The sequence below is a fragment of the Cupressus sempervirens genome, chromosome 6 (genome assembly GCF_028749045.1).
Source record: "Cupressus sempervirens isolate cs-2001-9-10 chromosome 6, ASM2874904v1, whole genome shotgun sequence".
NCBI classification, from domain to species: domain Eukaryota; kingdom Viridiplantae; phylum Streptophyta; class Pinopsida; order Cupressales; family Cupressaceae; genus Cupressus; species Cupressus sempervirens.
The window spans coordinates 696993150-697014683 of record NC_143123.1 but is presented as its reverse complement, the minus strand read 5'-3'; the positions used below and the strand labels follow the sequence as shown (position 1 = coordinate 697014683).

At 33.3% G+C, this 21534-nt stretch overlaps 1 protein-coding gene across 1 annotated transcript in view; it reads left to right on the top strand.

Moving 5' to 3' along the window:
* Positions 1–4601: 4601 nt before the first annotated feature.
* Positions 4602–21534, top strand: part of LOC149554116 (26S proteasome non-ATPase regulatory subunit 2 homolog A-like) — a 32962-nt gene continuing 16029 nt past the window's right edge. Inside the window, exons 1-6 of the mRNA XM_089790417.1 lie at positions 4602–4635; positions 4907–4968; positions 5092–5151; positions 5266–5379; positions 5491–5576; positions 5808–5916. Of these exons, the coding sequence (XP_089646543.1) occupies positions 4602–4635; positions 4907–4968; positions 5092–5151; positions 5266–5379; positions 5491–5576; positions 5808–5916 (465 nt within the window). The remainder of the gene's footprint in view (positions 4636–4906; positions 4969–5091; positions 5152–5265; positions 5380–5490; positions 5577–5807; positions 5917–21534) is intronic.

Below are 21534 nucleotides of genomic sequence, written 5' to 3'. Positions count from 1 at the left end.
ACAATCCATAAGTAGGAGATATTTTAACATAGCAAGTCAAATTGTGATATAGCTATCAGGATTTAACTGTTTGATTTTTGAGTCAAACTCGTTGATACATATTTAATAAAATGAATGGAACCCATCTCTCATGAGAAGGAATGGAACAATTAGCACTCATTGGATCTAAGTAATGCTCATAGAGGTGAAGCACCAAGACTTCTCAGGAGGTCACCCATCCCAGTACTACTCCAGCTCTAGCATGCTTAACTACATAGTTTCCTCCATGGCTAAACCCACTCTGCTTGCAACTCGATTTGCAAAACCTTCACCAAGTGTTGTGCCTTATGAACCATTCATTAGAAAGCCCCTTAAGCTCATCAATTGATAAGTAGGAGATATTTTTCCACAACAAGTCACATTGTGATATTGCTATCAGTATTTAACTGTGTGATTTTTGAGTCAAACTCATTGACCCATATTTCATGAGTAGTGGTTCACTGAACCCATCTCTCATGAGAATGATTGGAACACTTAGCACTCATTGGATCTAGGTGATGCTCACAGAGGTGGAGCACTGGGATTTCACAGGAGGTCACCCATCCTAATACTATAGCTCGAGCACACTTAACTACAAAGTTTCCTGATAGCAATATAATAATTTTTTAAAAAAATTCTTAACCCTTATATTTTGTCACAATAGCTTGCTAGTTCATCTACACTTGTGAGGAATTGGATCATACACTCTTGGATTTGCTTAGTAAAGTGCAGTTGGCTACACTGAAAAAAGGAAAAGGACTTGGTTTACTTGCATTCAAATCTACTGCTCCTTAAAAAAAGTGGCTAAGAGGGGACACAAGGGATTGAGATAATAAACCCATAACATATTGACTTGGATCTTCCACTTCCCACTTTGTTGCACTTGATGTTGATGATGACTATGGGAAAATTTGTGGGCATTGGAGTGCTAGTGCCAATGCCAATGCTAGTGGAGCCCTATTTGTGGTTCTTCTAATTTACCACTACCTATATCATCTAATATAGATGGTGATGATGTTTTGTAAGTCCCATATTTTTTTTGAAAAAAATGATGACTCACTGTTGACAATTGACATTATTATAATTTAATTTTAATATATATTATAACATTTGAGTTTCACTAATATATCATTAGTATTTTAAACTGAAATATTGCTGCAAATATACATTTATTTTATTTTATATGTTTTTGTATTGACGAACTCAACACCAGATTCTTTTTTATAAACTCCTCAAACAAGACCTATGAACTTGAACCCAAACCACTACAAAGGCCAGTAACTTAGATTTTAAGTAAACAATCTTTGAGAAATTATTTCTTTATGTTATGGCCCCATCTTGAGCATTGTTTGCTCTTGTGGGTTTATGCATACATTGTAAGAGTATCTTTCCTTTGTTTGACTTGTTGTAGAAAATTATCTCCTACTCATCAATTAATGAGCTTAAGCAGCTTTCTAATGAATGGTTCATAAGGCACAATATTTGGTGAAGATTTTGCAAATGGGGAACCTTGCAAGAAAAGTGGGTTTAACTAGAGGAAACTCCATGGTTAAGCGTGCTCGAGCTGCAGTAGTACTGGGATAGGTGACCTCCCGAGAAGTCCCAGTGCTTCACCTCTATGAGCGTCACCTAGATTCAATAAGTGCTAAGTGTTCCATTTATTCTCATGAGAGATGGGTTTGGTGAACCACTACTCATCAAATATGGGTCAATGAGTTTGACTCAAAACTCACACAGTTAAATCCTGATAGTGATATCACAATTTGACTTGTTGTGGAAAAATATCTCCTACTTATCAATTGATGAGCTTAAGGGGCTTTCTAATGAATAGTTCATAAGGTGCAACACTTGGTGAAGGTTTTGCAAATGGGGTCACAAGTAGAGTGGGTTTAACCATGGAGGAAACTCCATAGCTAAGTGCGCTAGAGCTAAAGTAATACTAGGATGGGTGACCTCCTAGGAAGTCTTGGTGCTTCACCTCTATGAGCATCACCTAGATCCATTTAGTGCTAAGTGTTCCATTCATTCTAATGAGAGATGGGTTCAGTGAACCACTACTCGTAAAATATGGGTCAATGAGTTTGACTCAAAAACATAGTTAAATCCTGATATCAATATCACAATTTGACTTGTTGTGGAAAAATATCTCCTACTTATCAGTTGATGAGCTTAAGGGTATTTCTAATGAATGGTTCATAAGTCACGACACTTGGTGAAGGTTTTGCAAATAGGGTTCCAAGCAAAGTGGGTTTAACCATAGAGTAAACTCGATAGTTCAAATCACTTATTATGAATTGGAAAAGATATATTCTTAGAGTATATATTGTTGTGTCAATAGTTAGGACATTCAAACAAGCTATTGAGGGGACCCTATTACTCTTAGAGGGAGCCTAGTTCATCAAAAAGGAGTGCTCTCAATTGGTCATTATTGTGGAAGAAGGGAATAGCAGTAAGGGATCCTTGCTAGTAGATTTTGTTGTATGCCCTAATTCCCATGGGTTTGTTTCTATTAAACATGAGTAAATCAAACTATGTAATTGTGCTCTATTATTTTATGTTGATGATGTCTCCTCCTTTCCATCCCATAATTCTTAACTATTTGGTTGAATAGAATATGAGAAGGAAAATTTGGACTCTTTTTTTCATACACTAGGATGACACAAAATAGTTTATTTATTATCTTTTTTTGTGATGCCAAATCCCAAAAACTGATCACAAAGAGATGCTTCTAGAAAGTGAGCAACTATAATTTTAGGTCAATTCCTTGGTAAAAATGTAAAAATTAAGGTAAAAATGCAAGATATTACTAATCTGATAGGTAGAAGTCTAAAGGGGAAATGTTTCCGTCTTGACTTAGAAATTTTTTATACTCCTAGATTTTTTCGTCATGATCATGCTCGAGAATAAATTCTAGCTTGGAAATCCATGTGTACTTTAAATAGCATTAAAAGGTCCAATTTTTTTGATATGTTCAACTGATTTAGAATTAATATCCTTTTTCCGCCTTGAGGACTCTATCGTCTCTTTTAGTGGTTAACCTTATGATGAATATATTCATTAATAACATTTTTGTTTTGGTTGATAAGTCATATTCATATGCACAACATTATTACTTATTAGGTTTCATTCTCACTAATTCTTAATAGCGTAACCCACTAGCTAGCACATTCAAACTGAGACGTGTGTGAGACATGTGCTAATAACTCAAATTGTAGGCCAATGCCTAGCTGAAAACTTTGTTTACTCATTTTTTAAGTATCCATATCCAGAAGCTCCTTGTTATTTCAAGTTTATTTCTTGGTCATTGATAGCCACAATGTAAGATTTGTCTATTCATTTATGTTAAACTTTAGCGTATGGTATGTAGACTCTGCACTCTAGGGTTTGACATAAATTGTCTAACTTAACCTTTGATTAGACATGCAATCAAAAAAAAAGTTGAATTACAAGGAAATAGTTGATTGAAAACCAAATCAGAGTAAAGCTTGCTTTTAGAATATTCTAGTTTTTTGAATTTTGGTTCTACATTTCTGATGCAAACGAGAGATGCATTGGATTATAAGTAGTCTAGAAACATTATAAAGCATCAAAGTTCTAATATTTTTATGTGTTTTATGAAAATTACTTTTAGTAATGTAGTTTTGGTATGCTGGGGCTTGTTTATCTGATTCTTTATAGAAGTATAAATTTATGTACAATTGTATGAATCAAAAGAAATTTCCCATCACTATGGTAATCTACTCTTGAATTTTATATGAGGTTTTAAATAAGATTGATTGATGATGTCAGGGTATTTGCTGAAGAAAAGTGCAAAAACAAATGGTTGGAGTCGGCAGTGGTTTGTTTTGAATGAGAAATCCGGAAAGGTTTGTTGCATTTGATGTGTACAATAGAATTGTAATTTATTCAATTAAAGTTATACATCTTAATGAATTGGGTTTGATGTTCTCATAGCATGGTTACACTAGAAAACTAGAAGAAAGGCATTTTAGAGGAGTCATTAATTTGGAGGTATAAGTTGCTGATGAATCTTCTATTATTACTTTGTTTGATAGTCAAAAATTTTGTTTCAAATATCTCCATTTTTGAATGTACTACCAATCTAGAGTCCAAAATATCTTATGCATTCAACTGTTTTCTATATTGGGAATTGAAAGAGTAGAATAAGTGATATGAAATGTGTCTAAAAAGCTCCCAATATACTTTTGAAAGTCAAAATATGTTTTAACTGCTTTGTGTGTGTTATAATTGATGTACTAATTTGCATTATTCTCCGTTTACCAAATTAGTTTTGATTTCATTCTAGTGGTGGTTGGTACAACTATACTACACTGTTCCTATATGTAATTGATTTTTGCCAAATGTACATTGAAATAGTTCATGACTATTATTTTGAATGCAAATTTGAGAGTTATATGTAAAAGCTCTATCATATGTATATATCTAGTTTGGATAAGCAATACATGCGGCTTTCTGATTGAATTTTACTCTCTCTCACTTCTAGAACTCCAAATTGAGGATTCACCATGCATTCATCATGTCTACAAAGAATATCAAACAAAATATATACCTCATTCAGCCAGATGTACGACTGTGTAACAGTTAGCACTCATTTGGGTACCCAAATCAATCCTTCCACCACTCAACCTTGCATATTCTTCATATTAGCCTAAAAATCTTCATTCTTCTTGCATATTAAAGGTTAGCTAGACATGTTAGCACTATAGGTTCTATCCTATGGATTAGTTGTACACAAATAGGATGGAACTCTCATTTCTCCATGGAAAACAATGCAAACTGTGTATTTCAACGTGACAACAGTGATAAAGTCTGAGATTTGTTATTCAATGCACAATTTCACAAATATACCTTACCAACATAAACGAAGGATTGTCACATTCAAAAGCAGTCCCATTGGCTCTATGCCTATTGTTAATATCCAATCCAAAAGTAATGTTCATTTTTTTGTCCTTCCGTTTTCTTAAATACTCAATTCTTGGCCCCTTAATTTTCTTGATTATTTATGTGATAGAAGTTTACTGTTGAAATATGACATGTAAACATCTATATTAGGTCAATGTGATGGATACTTTGAGTAGGCTTAGTCATGATACCGATTCAGAAGTTGCTATGGTGAGTGGTATTTGTTATAATATTTCTTTGTAATCTTTCCAATTTCCACCAGAAAGGTTTTTCTTATGAATCTGCTTAAAATTTGACAATCTAAATAACAATGTGTATTTATAGGCTGGAAGAGTGGCTCTAGGATTAATTGATGCTAGAACAAATAATGCTCGAATAGCTGGCATGCTACAAAATCTATCGAACTATTATTACAAAGATCTCAACCTTCTATTCAGTGTATGCTATGTTGCCAATTATAAATGTTGATGCTGTAATTTTATTTTCTAGGTTTAACAATGTCTAACAAATCTTAATTCAGGAAATCTGACATAAATAGATATATTGCAGGTCTACATTCCTCAAGGTTTGGTTCATTTAGGAAAAGGGTTGTTAACACTGAGTCCATATCATTTAGACCACTTTTTGTTGTCATAGTAAGTACCTACATATTGCATTCCTGAAGCAGCATTTTAAAATTGCAAACTTTTGAATCCATCTGCTTGTATTCAATTTGCTTCACTCTTTGCACTTGTTTTATATTGATTTGGATATGTTGGGACTTTACCAGCTTGTTATCTATATAATTGGCATACCAGGTTCTTTGCACTCTTTTTCTATTTATTTGTTTCGTGTCTTGCTAATCAAAAACCTAAATTGATTTGTAGCTCTGCAATAGCTGGTATTATAACTTTGCTTCATGCGTGTTTGGACATGAAGTCGATTATCTTGGGAAAATATCATTATGTTCTTTATTTCCTTGTATTGGCCATGCAGGTTTGTATCATGTATTGGATGCATGTTTTTTATAATTTTAACTTGACATATAAATAAATTCTTAACATAGAATTGTCTTATATTTGCATTGACACAATATTGGCAATGAAATCATTGATTAACCTGCATTGATTAACGTATGAAATTCTCTAAGTTAGATGAAGTTTTTGCAATGAAATCATAAGCATATTGGCTATATTCTTTACACTGGTGCTGAAGCATTGTGGTTTGTGTGATAAGACCTAGTGAAATCCATGAATAACACTAACAATAATAGCTGGCTTGCATTCTCCCTCTCACCCCATTTAGGGGGTAGGGATCCTCTTTCAAGTATAACTCATCACAGCTACAGACAAGGTGGAGGGGGGCCATTCTATACTACTATGCCCTTGAGGTCTGATGGTTCTCTCTCTATCATGGAGGTTCTCAGTAGGTCCCAAACTGAAGGTAAAGAAACGGTAGCCAACAAGTCCATAACCAAAACCTATGGGTTATCTTCATGAATATCTAATGCTCTTGAAAAAGCTAGTAGGAATGAATAGTTCTTTTAAACATGAACTTGGATTAGTTTAGGATTATAGAGTGATTATTTGGAGTTGGTTTTGTAAATATTATGTATTGCCAAAACCATATTTTTTTCCTATCTTTTGGTTTTGTAGATTGGAATGATTAGAAGCCCCCTTGACTGCAACCAACAAGCCTTCAGTCGACAAACACAGTGGATGAGAGGCTTTCAAGAGTACAGGCTACACAATATGATGCAGAGGCAGCACTTTGGAAGCACTAAACAAGTCTAAGCACCTTGGAGGTATCAAGAAAAATCAAGTTGCTACTCCAAATTTCCTTAACACCATAGGGTTATTCAGTGTTTGGCTCACATCAAAAGGGACTATATTGTTGTTCACCACTGTCCAAAAGGTTTCACAACCCAATACTCCACATTAGGCTGAACCGCAACTTCTTCTCCCTTGCACCAAGCAAGACTCCCTCCACACTCAACTTAAAACAAAGTGGTTTCAACCCCCTCAAACCTTCTAACAATAGCAGGGGCCTAGAAAACATCTAACAAAAGAAAACTATACCAAACAGTGATCAGATTTACGAGCAGCTTGATTGTTGTTAGCACCCAAATAAGAATGCAACATTTAGGCTTGTTTCACAAAGTAGCAAAAGTGGGATTTTGACACCTCACGACTTCCAAACACCAAAGATGGTTTAAGACACATTCATAATGATCCAAAAAAGGAATACCACTGATTAAATCTCTACAGCCAGCAAATAATGAACATTGATACCATAGACCTAGTAGGCAATTAGGTCTCTCAACACTATTTTTCACCAACCACTTAATTTTGTTACAAAGGACTTGGCAATCTAAGACTAGTTTCAAATACCCTTTTCAAAGTGCTAAAAGACTCCAAAGTTTGGAACCTTGACTCCACTCCAGCATGCATTAACCCAACTGTGCACTCAAGCCTAATTAGCAAGTTTAGGCTTGGTCTACAAGGAAAATGGCCATGATATGGATTCATGGATCAAACTCCCAACTTTAGAGTGTGCTTCTAGTCCAAATAAAGGTTCTTTTTCTTCACACCAAGTCCCAACTTCCCTCTTTCACACTGATTCATCAAATTGCATCAAATAAGGTCTAATACATGGGCATATTAGACCTAGGGCTTGCTCCCATAAATCCTTGTTGCAACCTCCTGCCTCCAAACCTTCAAAATATGGAAGTCCATTGCCCTAGCTTGCCCCATACAAATTTGGAAGGATTTCCAATAGTGGGAGTTCAAACTAGAGCCATTTCTTTGGCCAAACCCTTATTTTGAGGGTTTCACAGGCAGTGAGCAAGAAAAATGTGTAACTTTCAAATGGAGATTGATCTATCCTCCAAAACAATGCCAAAATTCTCTAAAATACAACCTCCAACTGAACAATGCAAAATAGCAACCTTACAACCATTAAAAATCCATACAGTACAGAAAATCAGAGTGAAAATGTTGTAACAACAGGTTTTCTATTAGATTTTGGAAGCAAAATACATTTGAAAACTTCTCTTGCCCTCTCATTCGAGTGTATAGTGCCTATAAAGGCATTTTCCAATAGTTTTAACCGACCAATGATAGTTTTATGGTTATTTCCAAAAAGTTGCTAATTTGTTGCAAAAATTGCTAATGCAAGTTGCAATTTTTATGCATTTTTGGAATTCCAACTAACCTCCAACCTAAATGGGTTCTAACCATTCCAAGTGATCATTCTAAGACTCAAAACTACTAAACCAACCTAGAAAACAAAATCTAAATCAAATTCCACCTTTGGACCAATCGATGCCCAGGTTCATATTGTCACCTTGGGGTCTCTGTGTCCATCAAAAATGGTGGATGGCCTTGAGGACGTTTTTGTCAATCCTAAGGCCTTATTACATTGCATAATTTTTTTAAAAAAAAATTGATTAGGTGCTCTGCACCACAATATGGCATGTCTCAGAAGAATTAAGGAGGGCATGTGAGCCCTAAACTGGAGGAATTCTTAGGATAGTACTCCAACAATAGGGATTCAGTGCCTCTGAGCATGGAGGGCATGTATTATGAGTGAAATAATAACAATACCAATCCTAGTTTTGATAGGGATTCATGCAACTCGAGGATCAATGTTAACCGGCTTCCACTTTCTAGGCCCATGGAAGTCCTAACTGCTTGGAACAACACCACCACCACCTATGAAACTTAGCCTAATATGTTGTTTTAGGCTACATTGGAGCATGATGAGGATGACTCATCCAAGGAGAGTATGTTTATATATTGTAGTCTTCAGTTCAATCCTGAAATCTGCAAGTACCAACTCAAAAGAGCAATTCAAGTGAGCAATCTATAGGATTTTTTATAATCATCATAAAATAACCGAATTGGTGATTAATGGGAAGGATTACTTGCCTTATAATACTTATTATATAGATATGATCTTATTTACTAGATGCTTTCCTAGACCTCCCAGATGCAGATGAGTGGAGATGTTGGTGTTCTCTTGGTGCACATAGGAAGCACATCCCAAAAAAAATGCCCAAAAGCAAAAAAAAAATTCATTTGTCATTTAAAATGTTTATGCAGAGGTTTTCCCTTTACAAGCTACTGCCCACTAAACTTCAACATACTTAGACTATGTCTAGATGAACCATCCACCCTGTGGTGATCATGTGTTGCTGTAACCATAGGGACATAGAAATCTTCCACAGAGAGTTCCATTTATGGTGTATTAATATGCATGCCCAGAACTGTAGATGAAATTCATTTGTAGAACCTGAGATGACCTCATGAAAAACATTTTCAGTTATTTACTTTGCTAGATTTGATTCATTAGGGTTGCAAATGTATGGGGGGAAGAATGCATTTTGAAAAGCTCCTTGCCAAGGTTAGTTGGGTGGTCACTGGTGCATACTTAATCATTGATAGCAATTTAGATTTTTGCTGCCAATGTCAGATTTTGAACCATTGATATTAACTATTTGATCACGAGAATCAAGGATCGATATAGTCTTTTGAAGCTAAATGAATTGCTTTAAGTTCCCTGAGCTTGGTCACTCCTATAGTTTAGAAGTACTTGGGCATTTTTCTCAGCAAATCCCTTGCACCATTAGCACTTTCTCTACTCTTTACAAATACTTTATTTACTACTAGGAAATTTAATTACTGTTAATTAGTGTTTGCCATGCAGTGTGTTTACTTGACCCAAATATAAATTGGTATATTTCTTTGCATATTTAAATATATAATAATGAATACAATTCTGTTACTTAGGAAACATACACATAGGTCCTATAGGAAAGATTTATATCCACTATCCTCTCTATATCACTACTTAGATTACTGTGAGGAAGATTGTCCTACTTGAAGGAGGAAATCAATCATTTTCTCCTATAGTATCTTTATTAAGCATGAGTAGCTTTTGCATGTCATAGCTCTAAAAAAAAAATTCAAATCTTCTCAATGTTTGACAACATTCTTAAGTATTGTTGTTTATGTATTTACTTTGCAAACCAAAAAATTATATGACTAGCATATAAGGGACAAACTAAGTGATTTATTTATTTAGAACTATTTTTGGTATTTCCTTTTACAAGACATATTTCTTACATGCAAAATTAGATAAAGGAGAATAAGTATTATTCTGAGCTTTCTGAGGCATCTTGTCAAACAGTTCACATGACTTATCTATGCTTCCATTTTGCAAGCATGTCTCCCAAGATAAATGCTACTACTTCATCTACACTATCTGACAAAATCCTTTATGCTTTGATGGATGCCTATAGCTTATCCTAAAGCTCTCATTCAACAATTATGAGATGATCAATCAAGAGGAAATAGTTGAGAGCTTAAAGTGACATAATTTTTAGAAGATCATATGAAATAAAATGGGTGTGCGAGTAGAAAGAAACTAGAAAGACATTGTGTACAGATGTAGGCATGAAATGGATGGCTTTCAAGCACTCAGCACAAACACTCAGCATTTAGTACATATCATTTGAGATCAAATGGGTGTGTGGGATTATATGCACAGTAAATAATAAAGGAGGGAATTGAACCGTCCCTGAGGCTCGCACTTGTTGAGGTCCACTTCAGTAATGGCCCTTCCTATGAAATTGCTGTCTAAAACTTTTCTAATGAGATAATGTGTTATGAGCTCTTCATTAGTTGGATGGAACGTGAATCCAGGAGGCAGTTGTGCATTACCCATATCATGACTATATATAACTAAAGTTAAAAGCCTCTATTGTTGAATTCTCTTTCCTATCACCCATATTCATTTCCTTTTCTATTCATGCTTCACATGGGAGTCTTTTTATATGATGGTTTATTGTCAATCATGTCCATTCGCTACCAAAAAATTCTTATTCTACAAATTCGAGATGCTGGAACTTTTGTGGATGTGCAGGCCATCGAAACATACTGTAGGGAGGATGACAAACTTATTCTCAACTGTCAGACTTAGGCAAGTGATACAAATTGTAGAATCTTAACATATGGTTGTTCAAATTTTGTATCTCCTAAATGATTTCCTTTTAGCGTATAACTTGTTGTGCATAGTTGCCAGGTTTGCTTATTGTATCGGGCATATTAATGAAGAAGCATATTAGTTAGTATCAGTGTTTATGATAGTTTGATTAGTTATTGTCGATATTTTTTAGGCATTCTATAAAATGGTTCACATGTCTTGCGTATGATATGACATTTTGCATGCATCCTGCACTCTCTCATCTGGTTGATGATGGATTACGGAGAGTGATCTGAAATGATGATATTAAAAAACACGCAATCAAATCCAAAATGAACTTGCATTACAAATGGATTGTGGAAATCTAATATTGTTAATTTTGCATGCATGTCTACCAGGACAATCACAACTTAAACATATATTGTTGATTTTGCATGCATGTCTACCAGGACAATCACAACTTAAACATATATGTTTAAGTTGTGATTGTCTTGGTAGACATGCATGCAAAATCAACAATATCAGATTTCCACAATCCATTTGTAATGCAAGTTCATTTTGGATTTGATTGTGTGTTTTTTAGCATCATCGTTTCAGATCACTCTCCGTAATCCATTATCAGTCGGATGATGGATTACGCAAAATGCAGGATGCATGCAAAATGTCATATCATATGCAAAGCATGTGAACTGTTTTATAGAATGCCTGAAAAAAAAAATTACACCCAGGCATTGGTAGAAATTTCTACCTTCATTGGTCGAAAATTCTACCTTCATTGGTCAAAATTTTTGACCTTCATTGGTCAAAATTTCTACCTTTCTTGGTCAACATTTTCTACCATCATTGTTCAAAATTTCTACCTTTCTTGGTCAACATTATCTACCTTCAATGGTCAAAATTTCTACCTTTATTGGTCAAAATTTCCACCTTTCTTGGTCAATTTTTTTTACCTACATTGGTCAAAATTTCTACTTTTATTGGTCAAAATTTATATCTTCATTGGTCAAAATTTTGACCAATTCCAGGCAAAACTTGCACTATGGCTATGGGAGTTTTTTGACCAACCAGTAGGTTGGTCAAAATTTCGATCGAAAAATTTCTAACCAATGAGTTGGTCAAAGTTGGTTGAAGTTTGGTCGAAAATTGGGTCAAATTTTTGACCAATAATGGTCGAAAAATGGCATCAGATGTAGTAGTGATTGACTCTCTTCTATTACAAAATCTTATTGTCTTGTTTCCTTTGGTTGTTCTAGGAGGAAAGTTATAATGCAAAAAGACATTGTGAGTTAGGGAACTATTAAGTTTAACACTGCTCTATTTGAAGAAGCCCAAGCTTTTGAAAAGGCTTATACGATGGGGATTCCTCTGAAGTAGGTTGAGTCAAGAAGCTATACATATTTTTTGTAGAATGAGGAAATATGGAACTACTTTGTGAGGGTAATGATGATTAGTTTCATTGTGACAATTGAAGGTCACAATTTTATGCTTTAAGCTAAGTTTGCCAACTCTAGGTATAGAGGTGAGGTCACCATCAGTGGTGTTATGTTTGTTGTAACTCTCCAGTTGACTGGTGAGGCAACGAGATTGAAATGCAAAGGGGAGAATTTTGGGAGGAAGGGGACATGAGATTACATTAAATTCAAGCATAATATTTTTGAAGGCACATATTAGTTGGTTAGGATTAAGTCTAGAAGTGGGCATGATCGTACTTCCCTCCCTCATCCCTTTTCCATTGTTTTCCTTTAGGTTATGTGTTAATATATATTGGAAGAATCATTTTCCACTTATCATGGTTACCACTTCTCGCTTCTTAATATGTTAAGACATGCTGAAAAGATTGACATTCCTTTTTTTTTGTACTCTTCCTTGGTCAATAGTATTAAATATGGGGACAACCTATCCATACACTAGGGTCTGATTTTTGTTCTTTAACACCATATGTTTTTACATCACCCAAGTTTTGGTAGGTGTCTTACTAGTAAAGAGAGCTCTTTGGAGCCCCCTAGGAACTTAGTTGTCATTGAAGAAATTAAGTTGGAAAATGACCTAGAAGCCCCTCCTGTTGAGCTTGGAGACTATGGTAGTCCCAAGAAAAAATGAAAAAAACTCTAAGGGAGAAACCAAATCAAAAGTGTCCTTATTGTTGGAAACCCCAATTAAACATAAAAATGCTTCCAACAAAACTAGCCCAGATGGAACCCATAAGATGAGAAAAATCTAAAAGGAAATTATTGAGGTGGATAACTAGGACTTAGAAGAGTCTAATGGGGATGAAGGAGACAAGAAATTAAAGGCTCTAGGTTAGTTTATTGAGTCTAGCTCCAGAGAAAGGATATTAGAAAGATTGAGGGTGAAAAAAGGTAAGAACTATAAGGAAGAAAGTAGAGAGGAAACCTAAGACAAAAATGAGTAGGATACCTATGATATTGAGGTCAAAGAAACTCTAGAGAAAGTTGAGAATAGTTCCATTGAGAAGTATTTTGAAGATGAAGAAAATGGCGAAGAGTCATAGGAGGTTGAGCAGGAATCTTGGGAAGTCCATATTGAGGTTGTTATAGGGCCTGATGTTGAGGTCCCCAATGTCGACAACCCTATTGAAGAATAAATCAAAGCCTTGGAAAATGTGGTTACTAATGAGGAAAGTAAGGTTATAAAGATAAAAAAAGACCTAGAAGATTAGATCAAGGTCCTCAATGAAAAAATGTTATCTCATAACAACAAGTTTGACATTGCCATTACTAGTATTGAGCTGGGTGTGGCCATCTCGACTATGTGTAGGGTCCAGAAAGAGATGACAAGGAAGACCATCTTTGGAAAAATCATGGGTCATAGAAAACTCAAGAAAGCTAGTATGCAAAACAACAACATTCATGTGGAAATGAAGAGCATGGAGGATGTTCACAATTGGACCAAGGATCTCAAGTACCTGGTCGAGGACTGGGAGAACATTAAACATGCCTAGCATTTTTACACCTTGACTTCCCCTTTGTTTTAATGAAGAAGACACTTACTATAGTACTTTTATAGGTTATCGTGCTCCTGCTTGTAGTTTTGAGACATAATTTAAATATTGTTATCTTTAAATTGGTTTAAGTTAATTCGGAGTACTCTTAGACTCAGTTATCTTTTGGGGTTATCAACAAGGTTTTGGTCAATAAGTTAGACTCTAGTATTAGTAGTACTTATGTTTTTTTATTAAGTTTTGGTTTGTGGAGCTCCTCAAATAGTTTGTGTTAGTGATGGTATTTTCTCTAGTGTTGCTTGGTTGTAATGGTCCAAGGCAGCAAAGTTATTTGTTCTTGTTGTTTCTAGGATTCATGACCCTTTTCTTGCCTCCTTTAATAAATAAAAATTTATGCTAGCCTTCTATTAGAGTAATTAAATGTATACAAAATAAAATACATACATACATACACATACACACATACACATACACATACACATACACATACACATACACATACACATACACATACACATACACATACACATACACATACACATACACATACACATACACATACACATACACATACATATACATATATATATATATATATATATATATATATATATATATATATATATATATATATATATATATATATATATATATATATATATATATATATATATATATAATGTTTGTTTCTTGTCTAAATTAATAGAAAGTAAGATAAATGATATTTTATAAATTAAGATTTAAAAAATAAATAAATTATAATAAAATATATTTTACTTTTTAACAATCATTTGTTATGTTATTTAAAAAAATGTTGTATGTGTTGTGAGCATCATCTAGATGTAATGAGTGGTAAGTGTTCCATTCATTATTACAAGAGATGGGTTCCTGTGATTCACTACTTATGAAAAGTGGGCAAATGAATTTAACTTGAAACTACATGGTTGAATCATAATAGTAATATCACAATCTAACTTGTTATGTTAATACCTCATATTTATCAATTGATGAGATAAATGAGCTTTGTATTGAATGTTTCATAAGATACAACACTTGATGAAAGTTTGGAAAACAAGACAACAACCAAGCGGATTTAACCTTGGAGAAAAATATTTACTTAAACATGCTTGAGTAGGAGCAATACAAGAATTTGTGACCTCACAAGAACCTGAGTGATCCACCCCTATGCAAGAAATGGATTCTTGTTAATCACTACTCGCAAAATAGTTCTCACTGAATTTGATTTAGAAACCACACAATTGAATTGTAATAGCAATATTATAAGTTAGGTAGAATGAATACAATAGTATTCTAGACTCTAATAATTTATCTAATAAAATATACCATCAAACATTATATCTACGTATTATACTACTTTATACAAAATAAATAGGGTTCAATCATCTTTCTTGAATACATAAATAATTCATAATTAAATATTATGTACCTTTATATATAAATTAAATATTAATTTTTGTTTTATCATCTTTCTTGAATACATAAATAATTCATAATTAAATATTATGTACCTTTATATATAAATTAAATATTAATTTTGGTTTTTTCCATTCCACAGCGCTTGAGAAAATCCATTTATTAAATTTCTATATATATACAGCGCTTGAGAAAATCCATTTATTAAAAAAAAATATATATATATATATATATATATATATATATATATATATATATATATATAGAAATTTAATAAATTGATTTTCTCAAGCGCTGTGGAATGGAAAAAACAAAAGTTAGCTGGCACGAAAAGTTAAAAAATTTAACGCCTTGAAGCTCTTTTTGCGTTGACCATTCATCATTCTATCTCTTCTCTATATCAACTAATAGCTTGAATTCATTATTTATTACTTTTCGATCTACGTCGACTGAGTTTTAGATGTATATTAAATTATCTAAACTCATTTGTCGTGTAACATTTTTCCACGCCTTTCCGCAACTATCACATGAAACGAAGTTTTCCTACGCTCAAACAACATTAAATTTCCACTTTACCACCTATTTAAGTTTTCACGCTACTAGGACATTCTTTGCCTCTCTTTAGGGATGTACGAAATGAGAGGGGATTTTCTTCGCTCTATTTTTGGTATCTGCACTGTGTATTCAAATATAAAGTTGTGGTGGTGCAGTCGAGGCCCGTGGCTATACAGCCACGAAAATGCACTTCCTTTATATTGCTTTTTCAAACTCTTAAAAAAAATTTCTAGAGTCCTTTCTTTCATAAGGAAGTGCATTTTCGTGCCTGTATAGACGTTGCCCCAGTCCAGTCGAGGGTATGGATACTCTTTCATTAGGTACCTTGATTATTCAAAATCAGACAATAATTTCAAAGAATGACACTTTTAAATTGGGGTTATTGAACCTAGATGGTACCTCTTGAACCCAGAAGGGCCTATTTGTTTGTTGGCATTGAATTGGATTTGGAAGGAACAAATTTTAAAAAAGTATAATCTTCAATTTGGATGCATTAAAATAAATTTGGAATATAAGTTTCAAATTCTCAATTTGATCCGAAATGAAGATTTTTAGACTTGGAATTGAAATTAGAATTGGATTTAAATCAAATTTAAACTTTTCATTTTTCCAGCTCAACAAAAACTCTCAAGAATCCAATGAGAACTGATACAGAAGGAAATCTTGCAGTTGAATGCTTGGTTCAGTTACAATGGTACATGGTTGAGTTTGTTAGTTCCTTTTTTCTTATGATTTAATTTTAGCCATTTCTTTTATTCCATTTTTTTGTTTCGATGAAATATTGTTCGTCTCTCTAGTTTTTGAGGGATTTTATCTGTTAGTGCAATAGATGAGTCCGATGATGATGATAATCCTAGATTTGTTTTAATTTTTCACGATGACTCAATATGCATGGTAATATATCTTTTTAGGAATAAAATATTAACAAATTATTTAATAATGCATTCTTTAAAGAAAAATAATACTCATTATTAAATCTATTAATCCATACAAAAATTGATTTTTAATATAACAAAATAACATCAAACAACAATAATTAATATAAATTATTAATATACCATTAAATGATATTGGATCAAATAATATTACTAATTGAATTAGTCAACATATATATATATATATATATATATATATATATATATATATATATATTCATAACATTTATAAACTTATATCAACATTTAATATTAATATCAGCTAATTATAATTTAATAACCATTTATGCATAAAGTGATTACTTCTGATTCTAAGTAATCAAATATAGATCCTCTAAATACATGAATGGCCCATGGGTCAAAAGGCATGACCCGTAGCGGTACATGGGTGATATATATACCACATTTACCAATACAAACAAACCATCGACAACAAGAAAGAATTTTGGAAGTAAATGTATAAAATTATATAAATTATAATAGCATTCCTTTTTATATATTAAAAGAAAATATATGTAGGAGAAAAAGTCATAACAAGAAATGCAAAGCATCATAGTTCCTGCCATATTTGTGATGGTTGTAGTGATGTGGACTAGGGAAAGAAAGTGTTGAGTTCAAGTAATTATTATTTTTAATTTGGAGTTATAAATGCATTGAAACAACATTCCTTTACAATAGTAGTAGTTTATTTTGTGTCAATGTAAAGTTCATCACGACATGTTCTTTATATCCTTTGTTCTTTTAAATATTGAGGTATCTTGGAACAATTACCTTTTTATTGAAATCATTGTGCATTGTATAATAAGTCATGAATTATATTTATATCATGGTGATAATATGACTATTTAAAGGAGAAACCCAAGAAATTCTTTAGTTGTGACCATTATTTATTGCAGTTGAACACCGCTAGAGAACATTACTATTGTGACCGTTATTTATTGTGGTTGAACACCACTAGAGAACCTTAGTAATTTTAGTAGGTGGTAAATTATAGTTTCTTATTAGTTTGTGGTGACTGCTTTGGGAAGTACTATACATACTTCATAAATTCTTTAGGGCCCTATTTTATCAAGCTTTTGGGCCAACATGTAATTATTAATTATGACCCTAAAGCAGTAAAAATACTTGTATAAAATGACTTAGGGTTAGGGATTGTTTTATTATGGGTGATGTGAAAATTGGTTCTTGTAGCGATATTGAGTTGTAAGGGATTACAGATCATAATCAGGTTGTTATCCCTAGATCGTAACAATATTAGACTTGTTGTTTGGTGGATGTAGCCTAGGGTTTGGGTGAACCATGTTAAATCTTGGTGTCTTGTGTTCTTTTCTGTGTGCACTATTATTTTCTAATATTGTTTATATTTGCATGTAGTTATTATTTTTGTCTGAGGTTTAATCCTAGTAAGTGGTATGAGAGTGAGGATGTTTTTTCAATTATCCTCTATAGGAAAGTCTCACAGTTGAGTGGGAGTGATGGAAGACGAGGGTAAGATGAGGGTTGACAAGTTTAATGGGCAAAGCTTTTAGTTATGGAAGATGCAAATGGAGGACTATCTTTATCAAAAGGATTTATGTAAGCCATTGGAAGGAAAAACCAATAATCAATGATCTATGTCAAATTACGACTAGGATCTTTTAGATAGAAAGGCACTTGGAAGCATTAAATTATGCCTAGTACCATTGGTGGCATTTAATATTACAAAAGCAAAGATGACAGAAGAGCTGATGGAAACCCTAAAGAAATTGTATGAAAAGCCCTCTGCTTCAAACAAGGTATTTCTCATGTAGCATTTATTTAATATGAAAATGATAGGAGGTGGATCTATTGCTAATTATTTAAATGAGTTTAATACTATTACTACTTAGTTATCTTCTGTAAGTATTAATTTTGATGAAGAAATTAGGACTCTCTTGATTTTGTGTTCTTTGCCTGAAAGATGGAATGGCTTGGTAAGGGCTGTGAGTAATTCTATATCTGGATCTAGTACCCTAAAATATGATGATGTGTTTGGTGTTATTTTGAGTAAGAAATTTTGTAGGAAAACCTCAGGTGGATCTACATTAGGAAGTGCTTTGAACACACAAAGTTGAGGTAGAATGACTGAGAGAGGAAGTAATTCCAAAAATCATGGGAAATCAAGAGGAAAGTCAAATCAGAGGAGGTCTCAATTGAGAGGACCAAACGATTGTTGGTACTACGTTAAAATAGGGCATAAAAAGAAAGATTGTTGGACTCGAAAGAAAAATGAAGGATATAAACTAGATAGAGAAAAGGAGAAAAATGTGGTAAGTAACAAATCCGAAGAGGATGCTTTGCTTCTATCTTTAGAAAGTGTTGATGATTCATGGGTTTTAGATTCTGGTGCTTCATTTCATGCTACACCTCATAGAGGATATTTCATTGATTATGTCCAAGGGGATTTTGGACTTGTTTATTTTGGAGATAATGAACCCTATCAAATTGGTAGAAAGGGAAAAATTAAGATTAAGTTGCAGAATGGGAATCATTGGCTACTACATGAGGTAAGACATATTCCAAGGCTGAGTAGGAATTTAATTTTAATAGGGTAACTTGGTGATGAGGATTGTGTAGCTACTTTTAATGATAAAAATTAGAAGGTTTCAAAAGGTTTCCTTATAGTAGCAAAAGGTGTGAAAATAGACACCTTATATCTTTGTATAAGTCATATTGTTCTTTCTACTTTAATTGTTTCAAAAAGAAATGAATATTCGAGAACAATTGCTGCGGTTGAGTAGGGAGAACAAATAGCTACTATAAATTCTGATATAGCGCTATTGCATAACAGACTTGAGCACATGAGTGAGAAAGGTATGAAAATACTTCATTCAAAAAAAGTTTTACCAGGTCTGGAATGTGTTAATATCGATTTTTGTGAAAGTTGTGTGTATGGAAACTAAAAAAGAGTGAGTTTTGTGAAGACTAGGAAGGAAAATAAAAAGGAGAAATTAGAGCTTGTGCATACAGATGTATGGGGACCGGCTCAGGTATCTTCCCTTGGTGGCTCTCATTAGTATGTTATGTTTATTGATGATGAAACTAGAAAAGTATTTTATTTACTTAGACAAAAATCTGATGTATTTCAAACTTTTAAGAAATGGAAACACTTGGTTGGAAATGAGACTCATAAGAAATTAAAATATCTCAGATTTGATAATGGTGGTGAGTATTACAGTCATGAATTTAAATATTATTGCTCCACTAATGGCATTCATAGACAAAAAATTGTTCCAGAGATTCCACAAGAAAATGGAGTGGTTGAATGCATGAGCAGGACTATAATGGAGCATGCAAGGAACATGAGGTTGCATGCTGGGTTTCCCTTACACATGTGGGAAGAGGGTGTCAATATTGTTTTATATTTGATTAATAGAGGTTCCTCTACTCCTCTGGGCTATGGTATTCTAGAGGAAGCAAGGACTGGTAAGAAGGTGAGTTATTCTTTTCTCAAAAAAATTAGTTGTGAAAAAATTGCTCATATAGATTCTGAAAATAGAACCAAGTTAGAAGCTAAGTTAAAGAAATGTATATTTGTTGGATATGACATTAATGAATTCAAGTATGGGCTTTGGGATATTGAAAATCATAAAATTGTAAGAAGCAGGGATGTCATATTCAACAAGAAAGTGTTGTACAAAGATCTATTGCAGTAACATGAGAAGAAAGAAAATAATTATGTAGTGCTAGATGATACTCCAAAAGATGATATTCTAGCCATTCCTTATGATGTGCAATGACTGCAACAACAAATACCACACACCCCAATGAATGTTAGATGGTCAACAAGGATGAGTAGACCTCTAGAAAGATTTTCTCCTTCTTTGTATTCTATTTTACTAACAGATGCTGGTGAACTCGAATGTTATGATGAAGCTGTGCAAGAAAATACTAAGATTCAGTGGGAGTCTACAATGAAAGATGAAATGGACTCTTTGTTGAAAAATAAGATAAGGGATTTATGCAAGTTGCTTGCAAGTAAAAGGGCTTTACAAAATAAGTCGGTTTATAGGTTTAAAGAAGAGGAAGGAAGTAAGAAAAGATTTAAAGCCAAGTTAGTTGTAAAAGGATTTGCACAGAAAAAAGACATCGATTTTGATGAGATATTTTATTCTATTGTTAAAATGAGTTCTATCCATATTGTTTTAAGTATTATGGCAACTGAAGATTTGCATTTGGAGTAGCTTGATGTTAAAACAACCTTCCTTCATGGTGATTTATGTTAGTGTAAATAATTAATTACTATTTACACTTTACTTAAGTTTACTTAGGTTAATGCATTATCTAGACACTTAGGAGTTTGTGTAGTCATATGAGTTGTCTTGTTGACAACACATGAGTTAACAACTGATTTAAGCACATGGTGTCTACAACATCTCTTCATGTGATAAACCTATGCAGACTTATCCTCTCATCATTGTACAAACCTCTGTGCTCAATGGAGGATAATCTAGTTCTAGTGGATGTGTGCTTAGTTGTTATACTTATCACTTTGTTGACTCATAGTCATTCTAGATGCCTTTATATACTGACACTTCTAGTTTGTATGTAAATCAGTTATTCATTTTCATATCATTATTATGATCATACATTTTTGGTCCATGTTGTGCTAAGTTCTTGAGCTTATTGATCTTGGTGTAATTTTTCCCTTAGGAAAATTCTTACATGGTATCAAAGCTGAGGGAGCTTCATTTCATAGCCATTGGAGACCATTTTTGCTTCACC